At 36.6% G+C, this 14,531-nt stretch overlaps 1 protein-coding gene across 1 annotated transcript in view; it reads left to right on the top strand.

Annotated features, from left to right (window-relative positions):
• The window catches only part of LOC131591855 (ankyrin repeat domain-containing protein 26-like), a 49,725-nt gene that overhangs the window by 15,788 nt on the left and 19,406 nt on the right, over positions 1-14,531 (top strand). Inside the window, exons 14-26 of the mRNA XM_058862956.1 lie at positions 246-357; positions 1,835-1,863; positions 1,964-2,030; positions 2,115-2,159; positions 3,755-3,837; positions 5,513-6,490; positions 7,332-7,540; positions 8,178-8,327; positions 9,249-9,282; positions 9,435-9,573; positions 9,823-10,036; positions 13,594-13,777; positions 14,162-14,308. Of these exons, the coding sequence (XP_058718939.1) occupies positions 246-357; positions 1,835-1,863; positions 1,964-2,030; positions 2,115-2,159; positions 3,755-3,837; positions 5,513-6,490; positions 7,332-7,540; positions 8,178-8,327; positions 9,249-9,282; positions 9,435-9,573; positions 9,823-10,036; positions 13,594-13,777; positions 14,162-14,308 (2,391 nt within the window). The remainder of the gene's footprint in view (positions 1-245; positions 358-1,834; positions 1,864-1,963; positions 2,031-2,114; positions 2,160-3,754; positions 3,838-5,512; positions 6,491-7,331; positions 7,541-8,177; positions 8,328-9,248; positions 9,283-9,434; positions 9,574-9,822; positions 10,037-13,593; positions 13,778-14,161; positions 14,309-14,531) is intronic.

The following is a 14,531-nucleotide window of genomic DNA, read 5'->3' as shown; positions in this document are numbered from 1 at the left end:
GTAGTTGTCCAGTTTGTCAAGATTTGTCAGCATGGCAGAATATTGGTGTGAAGTTTTTGCCTAAGATCTGAAAACAAACACAAATGGTGTGATTTTCCAATATACTGTGTTTTGATTAATTCTTGCAAAGGGCCTTAAAAATGCTTTTGTATCTAGAATATACTTGATACCATGCTACATAAATTGTTTTTTGTATAGAAATGAGTTGAAATGCATTTGTACCAATTCTCATTCATGTGTTTTAGGTTACACAGGCAGATTCTGAAGTGCCAAGAAAAATATCATGTGGTGTGCTGCTCCCAGCTGCAGAGAGACATGGAGCACACTCCCAGATTGTGTCAGGGGAAAGTGACAATGGTAACTTCCTGGTGGGCTAATGTTTGTCTGTAAGCATTTATAGGCTAAAGTAAGTTTTTGTCAGTGTCTGTCTTAGAAATGCTGTCACAGTGCGAGTGCAGAGCACACCAATGAAGTTCTTACTGTTTGTTAATTAACACCAGTAATGACAGCACTTGCTGGCCACTTTGTAAAGGAAGTTCTCTGTATTATTTCTGTTCTTCAAATGAGTATCTAGTTTCCTTGGTTCAGGTTCTTGTTTCATAGTGATGACAGTATATGTCTATTAGGACTGACCTTTTTCAACATTTAACATTCTTATATGATAATGCAGCAGAAGACAGCTATAATCTGGCTTAGCATTTTCATCCCCCCTAGTTTAACCTTTGATAGCATGTGGATAGCTTTATGTTGTGCTTTGACTCCAAGTACTGAGGTTTTTGCTGAGGATTTCTGCCTGTAGTTTGTGACACTGTCTCTTGAGCATCTTGAGCAAAACTTTACAAGCTTCCAGGAGCTTCAAATGTAGTTGTTAACTATTTGTCATGGAATTCTGCTTAGACAAGAATTCTACTAAGACAAGTTTAGGATCAGTATGAAAAGATGGTAAAAGTAGTTTGTGGTAGTATTTTTAAGGTCTTTCCACACTGCTGGACCACCAGGTTTACTGAAATTGAATGCTGTTTGGTTTTGTAATGTTGGTTTGGGTTATTTTTTATATAAAATATTAAAAAAAAATATTTAAATACAACATTTTTGCCATGGAGCCATTCTTAATAATTTTAAGTATTCTTTCATATCCTTATTTATTGAGCGAACTCAAAGTGTAAGATGACTTTAGAAGATTTGAGAAATATAGGTGTGGGTTTGGAAATGATTTAACTTTGGACAAAATTTAAAAAAAATATTTGGAACTATGTTACAGATGTAGATTAAAGCCAAACAACATTTTTTTCTGTTGTTCCCTGCAAGCTAAACCACAACAATTTGATGAACACTGCCTTGATTCTACCTTGTTAGACATCTATGAGGTTTCTGTGTCTGTACCCATGCTTTCTTAGTCCCATCAATGGAAAGGAAAATGCTCTTCAGTACTAAGCACTTATAGAATAATCACAGTCATAATGCTGTTATATGATCATTCATTGCAGCAGACCAGCTTTGGCTTTTGAAATAATCCTTCAGCTCCTCAAAAGGAATAAATATTTTAGTCTTGCTCTGTTAACAAGCATGACCTTAATGCTTCACCTGTATTGTTCTAGTTCTGTGATAATTTTTTTTTAAATCCAAGGCGCATGGTGGGAAGTATGCATTGTTCTTTTCTTGTGTACTAAGACACATGCTGCATGATGAGGTGAATGGAATGTTCAGTATTGTTCTCTTGATGAAATAATGGTTGTGACTAATACTTAGTTGTAGAAACTGCTGATGTTGAATGGAGTAAAAGGTACCCACAATTTAAAAAAATAACATTTCCCAAAATATTTTTTACTTCCAGGCTTCTTGGAGAAACCCAGCAATTCACAGGTAAGTACTTGTTCATGTCAGACTGACTACTTATGTTTCTCATTAAATAGTTTGTACTCACTTTGAATTTGGTGTTTTATCACTGAATTTTCTTTCATAGCTGAAGACTCCCATATCTGCTTTGGAAATGAATGAAACGTCTCCTAAAAATAGGCAGCAGAAATCAGGTAGTACTTGCCTTAAGTCATTCTGGGTTTAGCTTCATAATCTTTTAGGAGTATTTAATAAGGCATCTGCTTTATGTTTTGCAGATCTATTGCAGGAATTTGATTTAGAAGATGTTGAGGATATTGAAGGTATTCATGATCGTCTCTTTTTCATGTTCTTTCATGGACAGGCACATTGTCATTGCAAATCTTTCCCTAATTTTAAATTAACGGTTCTAACAAGGTGTCCTGGAAACAGAAAGACTATTGAAATATGCACCTATACGTTTGTTCCCTCCTGTAGTCTACCCTTCCATGATGTTGGCTTCCTCCAGCATACAAGTTGTCTTCTCCCCTTTTCAGACAGTCCTCAAGATGAAAGAACATTGTTGCCTTGTGTCTTTCCTGCCTTTTCCCTTATTCTCTGCTGGTTACACAGAAATTTCAAGATTGATTAAGCACTATGTTAAATAGATCTTGTGGGCTCCAAAGATCCTAAAACCTTACTTGAAAACCGAAACTTCAAACTTAACATAGCTGCTGTTGAAAACTTCTCTGATGAGGAAGACTAAATAGGAGTTTGGGTTTGATTACAGCAGTCTTGGTAGGGATAACTTAGGATGCACTCTGCAGTAATTTCTGTGGTGCTACCTACAAATGTTCCTCAACCACCACCACATCTGTCTGTTTCTACTGTTGGCTGGAGCCTTTTGTATTTTTTATGATGCTACCTGCCTATTTTTCTCAATCTTACTTTTCTTGTTGGAAGGATATTGTGTTCCGCTTTAGCCGTGAAACTTTGTGTATAGAAGGGCTATTGTGTAGAATCCATGGCATTATGGAGCAAGACAGGAGGTGCAGAGTGCTAATGGTGAAAAGCCTCCATCTCTAGTTTTTAGATGCCTCACTTGAGTTGCTAAGACTTGTTTCTTTCTGAAAACTTGTCACTTGAAAGTGTACAATGTGCCTTCCACAAGAACAGTGACAGTGAGGTGCTGCTTCTAGATTGTACTTGGGATTATCTTTAGTCCAATTCTCTGGTGAAACTGAGATTCAGAGTAGGCTGCCAGGCTGAGTGAATGCATCTGAGAAGTTTGTGGTATGCCCATGTTATATATAGAAATTCTGAGAGGGAAGAGTGGAATCCGTTTTTCAACAGTATGAGTGAAGTGTTAAGATCATGGATTGTTTCTCAGCGTTACACAAGTTTGTCTTTCAGTTCCCATCTGTGTCTTCTGCAAAAGATAAGGCAGCAGATAAGGTAGATAAGTTGAAATACTGAATCCAGAACAATGTCTGGAGACAGATTTGTTTCATGCATGGAGTAAAGCTGGGGCCTTAAAATCAAAGCTGGATTTTTTTTTCATGATTTTTTGTGTATTGCGTATATGCAGATAGAGAAATTACAGTTGCTGGAGCCATGTAACTAGTTACTGTATGGCATGCAGCATTTCAAAGACAGAGATCAAGATAATACACCTTTAAGAAATAGGATTGGTTGATTTGTGGCCACTTACAGCAATTTTCAGCAAATTTCCTTTAAATGCCTTGTAAGAAAGCAATGTACACAGATGCATCTTCAGTCTGTTTTATGGTAATTTTTTTCTCTAAGAGGTCACAAATTAGAGAGGATGCATTATTTTATGTTAAGATTTTTCTCATAAATGTGATTTAAAATGCACTCTAAACATAAATAAGTAGTATTAGGTCATTCTGGTTATCAAAATACAGTTTTCTCACTGTAGGTGAGTACTCAGGATCTACTTTCCATATGTCATCAGCAGCTGAAAAAGAAGATAAGGATGCCGTTGAAAACTATGGAGTGTGGGTACGTAACACCAGTGATTTTGAAATAAGAGTCTGAATCAGAAAATTGTATTATACACATGTAAAGTAAAGGAAACTTACCAGCCAATGAATAATTCTGGAGAATCCTGTGGATAAAGGTTGTATAACAGCCTGAAATAAAATGAGATGCAGTCCTCTTAGGGTGGGGAAAAGTCCTGATCATTGTATTGAATACTTGCTGTTACACTAATTTGTTTCCAGCTGGTTTGCTTAGACTTTGTTCAGTGTTCTTCCTTTGGCATGGTGCTGAGAAACAGTGTAGTCAAATTCTTTTTTTTCCCTATGCAAAATGCACATTCAAGTAAAGAAGGAAGTTTGTCTGTATGCTGATCTATTTTATTAAGTATGACTGGTCTTCCACTTTTCAAGAGAAGAAGAAACAAAAAAAGTTAAATTTTGTGACCTTCTCAGTGCTTTCCCTGCCTCTGCAAAATATGTGCTTGTTTGGCCATGTTAGGAAGTGTTTGAAAAGGTTTCTTTTAGAGAACATTTTAGACAGGAATAAGGCAGGCATCCTGTTTGTGTTGGGCCTACAGCAGGAGAGGGAGAGGGCTGGATAGAGGGGTCTGGAGTCTTCCGTAGCACCTCCAGGGACAGTGGAGCAAATTACTTCTACCCCACACCCAGGTACAATGAAAGAGGGACATGCTTAATATTAACAGGCAGGGCATGGAACTTAGGCCTGCTTGAAGATGGTAGGGGTTGGGCAGCAAACTTTGGGAATGGAAAGGCTGGGACGGACAGATGGCAGCTGGCTGAGGTGCTCCTTCCCCCTTCTGAAAGCAGGAATTTTTGCAGAGAGAGGAGGGCTTGGCTAATGAGAGAGAGGAGTTGGATGGTCTTAGCCCCTTGGGACTAAGGCTGCAGGCCTGTATGGAAGGCACTAGGAAGCTTTTGGGGAAGGAGCATGTTGGGAGAAATGAGACACATGATGGAAGCACTGAGAAGTGTTGAGGAGCAGGGTGTGGGGTCAGGGACATGAGGGAGATAAGGGCAAGCTGAGTGAGGCATGGTATGGTTTTCACATAAGTTTGGGTTCCTGACTTTTGGGATGAGGGAAGGAATGGGCAGATTTCCCTAATAAATGCTTTTCTTTGGAACTTGCAGTGGAATTTAACATTTCTGCATCTTGTGTGAAGAAACAGACCTAGTTATCCATGTGGTGGACAATAAAAAGGTTGTTGTGTTCATTAACACTGTATTAGCTGGCAGGGGATTATAAAATGCCAAACAGTAGAACAGTGGAGGAAGGAAGGTGAGGAAACATGGGAAGTTCCAAAGCAAAATTATATTAAAGCAGTAAAACATGAAAAAATAAATAATTGCTTTCTAACAAAGGCCATTGGCTACAGAAAGCAGGCAGGCCTAAGGACAAAAATAAGCCTCGTGTAGACAACTCCGATCCTAGAAAAACTGTTGTCTCTAGTAAGTCTTAGTAGTGAGTAATTCTGAAGAAAAAAAGGCTTTCTTTTTAAGAAAAAGGTAAGTGAACCTTTAATTTAGTATCCCTTGATTTCTGTTGAAAAAATTGCTTTCAAAAATATTGATGCTCTTATTTCTGTTACATGATAGGATGAATTTGCACTGGAAATTACCTAGATTAATTGTAACTTCCTTTTTCTCGGTAATCTTTTTGTCTGTACCGTTCACTTAAGGATAAATATATTTTCGAAACTACCAACTTGATAGAAAAAACAGCACATGAAAATGAGACTGACAAAGCAGAAGTTTCACATCGGGAAGCCCTAACAAAAAATGAGGAATCGTACAGTGGTGACAAGGAGTTAAATCTAAAACCTTGGGAAGAAAGATATGAAAGAATGTGGGTTGAAAATGAGAAAAGGGAACTGAAAACAAATTTTAAAAACATTACAGCAGAGCTGAAGCAGTTGTTTGGTGAAAATGAAGCTGGGGAAACTGCTTGCCTTGTGGAAAAAATATCAGAAGATGGCTTTGGTGAAGAATTGAAAAACTCTCATATTATTTCATCTCCTGTGACAGAATCAAGTAATAAGTTAGAAAGCCAAGGTGAATTTGGAGATATTAAACTCAGGCTAGGTGGTAAAGTACCCAAAATGGAAATTGTATTTCCAGATATTGGTGTTCTTCCTGATCAAAATAGCTTAAAGACAAATGTAGAAGATACCTGGAATACAGATGAAGAAGAGAAAGGAAAGAAGGAAATGAAGAGTGAAGGAGAGAAAAAGAAAATGGAAAGTTTTCCCAGTATGGAAACAGAAGAGAATGATAATGGAAATAGTAAAAATGCAGAGGAAGGTCCTGCATGTTCCCTGAGACATAGCTTAAAATCACGTATTTTGGGTGATATTTCTAATAGTCTTCCTAAAATAAGACCTGTTTGTACAAGTGATGATAATGCGCATTCTGTAACAGAAATGAAATTTAAGAAATACTCTGGTTTTAATGATGATGCTCCCAAGGACTGCCTTATCAACAGTAATATAGGAGAAACAGAAAGTCTTTTTGCTAGTGCTCAGGAATCGTGTGGCATGCTGGAAAGGAGTCTTGATGAAGAACTCAAACAAGATATGGAAAGATTTAAGAGTAAGATAGGAATGCTGCAAACAGTGTTCCTGGCTTTGGAGAAAGAGAAGGTACAGCTGCAAAAAGAGGTAGTTCACCAGCTACTCCTTATTCTTTAGTCTTTCTCCATATCAGTGGTCCTGTTCACTTCAGCTATTCATCATTAAATGAAGATGCTTTGTGCAAATTAGCTGTTTGAATGAAAATACAATACTTTTGAATAAAGAGAGCAGTGGAGAGTTCCCTTTTCCCCCCTTTTTCAGAAAACACAGAACGCACTGTTGTTCCAGTTTAACAGTACATGGTACTCAGTTCCAGTCTATGAAGTTACTACTTCATTGACAAAAAGAAGTGCACACATTAAATCAGTTTTGATTCTGAAACAAAGAATGAAAAATAGCTTCTGAACAGGGTCTTGACTGAATTTTCCATTTGCTGTGATTTCTGCATGGTGTGTCTTCATTGCCCTTCACTTAAATTCCTGTTTGCTGTGAGTGGAGTTGTTTCTACTTGTGGGTTTGGAATCTTCTTCCCTGCTACCCTACCTGCTCTTGGTGGAGGAAGCAGTAACCAAGCACACTTTCATTTGATTTTTTTTATTTCTGTTTTTATAACTAACATTGTGCAGTCCTTCTAACTCTTTAATCCATCAGTAATTCTTTTACATTTTTGTTGTTCGTGTTTTAAGATACACTGTTGTTTTCTTTCTAAGGACTGTGTTTCTGTTACATCACAGAATCTTGAGCGAATTCGAAGTACTTTCAATGACAATACACTTTGTAATTTAATTTTTTGTGAAAATACTTGTCTATTTTTTTTTTCATTTTACATGTTTTCAGAGGTAAACCCTGAATTATTCCATCTTGCATACTGTGTTTCTCTTTTATGGAAATACTGATTAATACTTGAAACTTAACTTTCTTCTTGTAGGTTGAGAAGGAAAAAAGAAAAGAAAGATGTTTCAATACCCAGACAATGTCAAAAGAGGAAAATGATGATAAATTAAGTACACAACCAGGCAACATTACTAATCAGCAAATGAAAGAAAAGCTTACACTAAGGAACAAAGGCTGTTTGAAAATGGAGGATGAAAACACTACAGAAGAAAAAGTCAACAAGAATTTTTTACCTGAGGAGAGGTCAGAAATTATTAAAATGCCAATGAAAGTATAAACTAAAGACATGATCTCTAATTCTTATTTGTAGGATTACGCAAGTCTTTTAGGTTTTCTAATATTCTACTAGTTGAAGCAATTTCATTAATGCTGAAAGCAATACTGAGTGGTCCACTGCTTCACATTTAAGAAAAACACATTTTTTTTTTAGGAAGAGGGAAAAGATATTACCAAATGAATCTCAAAAGTTTGAAGGAGCCATTGATATGTTTATGAAATCCTAAGCAGGATTTCATAAAACTAAGAAGTAAGGAGTTCTTAGATTCACTCCTTAGTTTCAGAACTAGGGAGTGTTCTTCTGTCTGTCCTTCAAAGGATTCTCTGTTTTTAATACTTCCTCTAATGTGGATGTAAGATATTGCCTGAATCTAGTTGAGGTTCCACAGTCTCCCCTCATTCCTAGGGCAAGATTTTTTAAATAATTCTTTTTAATTGTTTTATTATTTTTAAATAACAATCCTTTGAGTTATATCTGTGTTTTATCAGAGATATTTTTCATCTCAGTTATTTCTGGACATCATCTTAAGTATGTCTGTTTCAAATAAATATTTTCTGTAAAGTTACTCACTTGGTAATTTCTTTTTCTTTCTGTTCAATGTAGTGAATTTCCTTTGAATCATGATGTTGCAAAGAAAAATAAAGGACAGACTTCAAAGCAGAAGGCTTATCAGCAGATGAGCTCTTGCAGTGGGAATAATTTTCGAGTACCAGATGATAGCACGTCCAGTGAAGCATCTCAAGAAGAAGGAAGGTACTGAGTAAAGGAATGTTATAATTAAAATTTACTTAATGATAAAAATTGACCTAAAGCTAAAGGTAAGATTTCTGTAAACATGCTGTGCACAGTGGTTTTTGTTCCTTCATGTGGCAATATGACATGATGCTTTTTGTTTTCCAAAACACATCTTTTTTGCTTAATGTGCTTTGAACTTCTTAGCCAAGTTCATTATAAAGACCATGTGCACAAGTGCTGAAAAATTAGCTTAAGGTCAGTGTATATGTGAAAATGTATTTTTAAAAAGGGGGAGGGAGAGACACAAGAGCAAAATTGCTATTTTATCACCTGCACCATAGGGTTTGAGTTTTTTTACTTTTTATGTTTTTTCTTCAGCTCTTGACTTCTTGCCTACCTTGAGCTTAACTGTAGGGGGCAAAATGAGAAACAGAAATTGTTGACAGGGTACAGGCACTGTTTAGCAATATCTAAAGCACTGGTGTGTTGTCAACACTGTTTTGGTCAGAAATCTAACACACAGCATTGTGTGGGCTGTTCTGAAAAAAATTTAACTCCATTCCTGTCAGCCTAAGTACACTAGAAAATCAAAAATTACAGTTCTTTGACCCCTAAGGGAAAGAGTTTAAATACTGAAGAGAACTTCACCTGTAGTATTAAACAGGGAGTGCACATAACTGTATATCACCATGTCTGTAGCTGTATGATTCCTATCACTTTGAGTGAACAGTTATTTCAACCATTTGCATAATATCTTGTGAAAAAAATAATCTTCCAGTAACAATAATTTTTTTCCCGGTATTTGCCTAAATCTGAAAAAAATTATTGTATTAAAGTTTGCTTTAATTCCTACTGAAATTAGGTTTTCAAAACAACTTTAGATATTGTTCTTAATGCAAGATACATATCACAGAACTGAAATATATTTCTGTTTTCCAGACCTGCAACAAAAAATGCGAGTGAAAAAAACAAGGTACTGTAAAATTAGTTTCTTGATAAACAATCTTATCAGCTTTTAATCACTCTGATGGATCAATCAGATATGGACTGTGAATGAAATAATGAGTTATTCATACATCTGTAATATTACATAGTTGTATACAGAAAATACTGTATTGTTTGTAGGTCAGCATACAAATGGATATAACTGATGACCTTGATTTAACTCACTCATCTGAAACAACATCAGAGGATGTCAAATTGCCAACATCCACCTACAAAGAGGCTGTGTTGCTCTTAGAACAGCTTACTGTGGATCATACAGGTATGTTCTAAAGTCAGTTTTTCCTCAGATATTAGAAGTTTCTCTTCTAAAACATGGTTTCTTTGTGTGCAGTCCTAGGTATCTTGGTTCATTTATATTTAAGATAACACCTCCCCCTTCGTCACTGCCCTGTGTGTATACAGAGCAGCTGTTTTTCCTATTTGTTTCCTTTTCCTTTGCCTGAGTGGTGATTTTGTCTTCTCCAAAATATAGTATATGTTCCTCTTTGTCTTTTCTGTCTCAAAATAGGTTCTGCTATTTTACTGAAAATTCAAAACATACTTCTTAAATATGAACAAATAATAGAGCATGAAAAAAATCGGTATACAGCGGTCTGGAGAGAAGTAAAAAGATTGGAAAGTGAAAAGGAGGAATCAAAATTAAGAGCGGAAGAGACTCAAGATTTGAAATCCATATTGGCTCATCAAGAAGTGGAATGGAAAAGTGATATCCAAAGCCTTAAGTATGTAATCTTTTGTTCTGATAACGTGTTACCTTGTCCGTGTTAATGTGCCAGAAGGTGCTGATGATAGATGTGATGGATGAAAAGCTTGTAGACTTTTGATTTTCTGTATTTTGAATGCCATGGGCAAGTTATGCTAAAAGGAAGGATGTAATGTCAGGAAAAAACACCTGGATATTAGTGCCATTAAAATCATCTGGATGTTTCTACTTTTTTTTAACAGCAGGAGAAGAGAACAAGAGAGTTTTATGGGAAAATGAGATTTACAAGAGAGGTGATTTAAATGAGATGTGTATGTTTTTGTCTTTGCTGTTTCTGTTGATGTATAGTACTAGAAATTCAGGTAACTCCACATCATGAAACTCAGAAATGTTTAGAGAAGCATGGAGTGCTTATTTGCTTGCATGTTTGCTTATTTGAAAAGTCAAATTCAGGGCTGTCCCATTCTCTATAATCCTGAGCTAGGCTTGGATGATGTGAGGATTTTAACCACTGTTTGCATCACTTCAGACATGAGGAGCTGGCACAGACCATAGGAAATGCAGCAAGAATAAATGCAGAGCCTTGCTCTTGGGAAGGAAGATTGTCTTGTGATGATGTCCTGAGGATGGCCTGGCCAGAGAGCTTGCTGAGAGGACCTTGGTGGTCTTGCCAGAGCAAGATGAATATGAACCACTGTGAGCTGGCAGCTGAGAAGGCCACTGGCAGCAGATTGGGAGATGGGAGTGATTATTTGCCCCTATTCAGCACTTACTGAATGGCATCTAGAGCACTGTGTCCAGTTTTTGGCCTTCTAATACCAGAGGGATCTTAGTTGTTGTGTGTGAGTTCAGCAGAGAACTAGCAAGCTGTTCAGGGAGCAGGAACACCAGCCCTGTGAGGAGAGGCTGAGGGAACTGAGCTTTGGGTTGTGCCTCATGGTATGTGAAAGAGGATTATGAGGAAGCCAGTCCCAGCTTTACCTCAGTTGGACTCTAGCAGTGTGTCATGGTTGAAGCCCAGCTGGCAACTACACCCCATGCAGGTGCTCACTCACTTCTCCACCATCCAGTGGGATGGCAAGAAGAGAATCAGAATGATAAAAGTGAGACAGCTCGTGGGTGTTACCTCCCTCTCTCTTTTCTTTGCCTCCTTTGGGCTCAATTCTCTGTGGATACAACTTTTCTCTAGTCTCTCAGCCTTCTTTGGGCTGAATTCTCTGTAGATACAGCTTTTCTATAGTTTCCCAGCCTTCTCTGGGCTGAATTCTCTGTAGATACAGCTTTTCTATAGTCTCCCAGCTTTCTCTGGGCTGAATTCTTCTGGGATCCTCCCTCGTGGGGAGTTCCACTTATCTCAATCTTTATTATTCGAAGTAAACTCTCGAGCTCGTTATAATCTTGTTTCTCGTGTTTATTGAAGGATCCTTACAAAAGTTAACAGGTCTCTCCAGGCTGGTTACAAGGTTAATCTTTGCAATTTGGTACATTTCTTTCTTCTGATGGTACAAACAAGGCCTTGTGGCACACTTCGTGTCTGATACACAAAATGGCCCCGAACTACGCAGTTCTATTATCTTTATACTTATTTTTATCCAATTAACAATAGACACATATATTATTTTTCTTAATGACCCAATGACCCATCACCTCTGTGATGCACTGCGGCATTTTCTATCTAATCACTAACTATTACCCAAAAACCTCCAGGAGAAGAACATGAAGAAGAAAGAAGAAGGACAAGAGACAACGCCCTAAATCCTCCATCTTGTCTCTTGTTCTCTAAACTACTTTTTCACCCAGTGATTTAAGAAACTTTCTAATCTACACACCTACCTTTCTTATCTAACTTTAACATTTGTTTTCATGTATCACCATGAAAACATGCTCATGAATTTCATATAATATGAAATTCAGTGTTCTCTTGAATCTCAGAACTAAAAATTAAAAACAAGGGCACACAGTCTGTATTTCAGACTCCAACAGTGGGTTGAGATAAAGACAGTGTAATAAGGAAATCAAAAGCCATGCACACAAGCAAAGCAAAAAGGAGTCCGTTCACCACTACCCCTGGGCAGGCAGGTGTGGATCCATCCCTAGGAGAGCAGGGCTCCATCACGTGGAACAGTCACTTGGGAAGACAAAAGCCATCACTCTGAATATCCCCGCCTTCTTCCTTTTGCCCACTGAACATTTCATATGGTTTGGGAAATCACTTGTGTCAGCTGGGTCACCTGTCCCAGCAGTCTCCCCTCCCAACTTCTTGTGCACCCACAGCCCCCTCGCTGGTAGGGCAGTAGGAGAACCAGAAAATGCCTTGTTGGTGTGTAGATGTTGCTCAGCAACAACAACACCATCTATAATATCAACTGTTTTCAGCACAAATTCAAAACACAACTCCATGTGAAGAAAATTAACTTTACCCTAGCCAGTGTTTTTCAAAATTCCCAAGTATCTAACAAGTGTGAATAATTATTTTCATTGTTAATAAATTATGAAAGCAATTACATTATGCTAGCCTTACACTTATAGAAGCTTTTTTTTTTTGGTGAAATTACCTTAAAAATTATATGTAAAGCTTTCTTCCTTGCAGTATAAACCATTGAAATACAAATCTTACTGTCAGTCTTTCAAATGATTTATTAGAGACTGCTGCTACTTGTTTTTGCAGAATTCTAAAGCAGATTTTCACTTGCCACCTCTGTCGTTATGTTAATACTATTTTTTTTTTTACTTGTTGACTGTTGCAAGGATTTGAGAAAAAATACTCAAAATAATTATGAAGCGCAAAACTGCTTTTTTGTTTGGGTACTGTGGGCACGCTATGGACCATTTCTTACTATGTTGGTGCTTACTGCTATCTGTCTCAGTTAGTAAAGAAGTTGACATTCCCTAAGGGTTTGTCTGTAGATTATCATCAAAGTCAAATTGCTGTTGTTTCTTCCAGATGTAGATCCTTAAAGGTTTAAAACTATTTTTAAACACATTAAACTTAAACCCTCCACATTTCTAAATAAATTTTTGAAAATTGATCTCATTCCTAAGCAAATAGAAACTTTGCTATGCTTTTCCTATGGTCAGCCATTGTTTAAGACTTACAAAAGGCTTGTTAAAAAATTGGTGGGTCTGTCAGAGAGATAAGTGATGTGCTGCTTTGTCAGCATTACTTGCAGTTACTGAATCCATAATATGCAGGCAATGCTCATCATATTAAGAAAATGTATATTAATCATAGACAAAAGTTTATGTTGCTTTGCTAAGAAAACAAATTCCTTTTTATTCAAGTGTCTGTAATATGTCTTCAAAAGTAATAGAAATGTGCATACCTCAGTATATTTGCCTAGATAAACTGAAAGGTGATAATACAGTCAATGGTTTATTTCCATATTTTGTAAAACTGATACCATGGATAATGGAGTGATATTAGAATTTTTAAAAAGTTAAAAGTTAGAGTAAAAATATAAAATCTGAAAATATTTAACCTTTTTATGGTTTGAGTTGTTTCTGCAAGTTCATAGCGTAGAATATCTAATTTTTATATCAGTGCTTTAGTTTTTCAACTGTACTGTTAAATCCCAGGTTCACTTTGAAGCAAGAAGAAGAAAAGAGGCTCAGAGTAGAAACACTATATGAGAAAACAAGAGAAAAACTCAGAAGGAAAGAAGAGCAATATTGTAAAGAGATAGAGGAGAAACAGCAACTTGAGTTACAGTCAAGGAATTTAGAAATGGAGTTAGTAGCATTGAGAAAGCTCTTCAAACAGGTATATTAGATAATGACTTAAACACTTACCTTCTTATTTTTTGCTTCTTTTTAATTGGTGTTGTATTCCAGTATGCCTAAAGAAGAGGCACTTTGTTCATGGAAGAGGCACTGGGGGACTATTTCCAGATTTCTACTAGTTTCCAAGTAGTCTGTTCCCTTTTCTTTTGTTTGTATTTCAAAGCCCGACTTGGAGTTATTTTTCTATATTATTACAAAACATTCTGTATTTCTTCTGAATTTTTCAGAAGAAAATTAAAATTTATAGAGGGATTATCGTAACTGGAGAAAGCAAAAATATTTACAAGAATAAAAGGGAGAGTGGAATGATACTGCTAGCTTTGATTTTTCTGAAGGTGCAAGTAATTTAATTGTTTTATTGTAGGTTGAAGATGAGCGTGATGAAACACAGAGACAGCTGTCTCAGGAAAAGAGTGCCAGAGCCCTGCAAGAAGGCATTTTGAACAACCACCTTTGGAGACAAAAGGAATTAGAAGAAGAGACAAGAAGAACGATAGGAAAAAGTTCAGATGTAAGCAGATCTTTTTTCTAATTAATTAAATTTTGTCATGTTTGTTCTAAAGTTCTAATAAAACTTACATATTTTTTTCTGCTTCTTGATGGATTATTTACAGTTTATCAATGTAATTTTACTGGGAAAATACCTCTTCTGTTTTCCCTTACGTCTTTAAAAGTTCTGGAAAGAAGTATCAGTGCTGTATGTACTTACACTGCATGTACAAATAGAAAGCTAA

Source organism: Poecile atricapillus, chromosome W, assembly GCF_030490865.1.
Source record: "Poecile atricapillus isolate bPoeAtr1 chromosome W, bPoeAtr1.hap1, whole genome shotgun sequence".
NCBI lineage: Eukaryota > Metazoa > Chordata > Aves > Passeriformes > Paridae > Poecile > Poecile atricapillus.
This window is presented reverse-complemented; position numbering and strand designations above follow the sequence as displayed.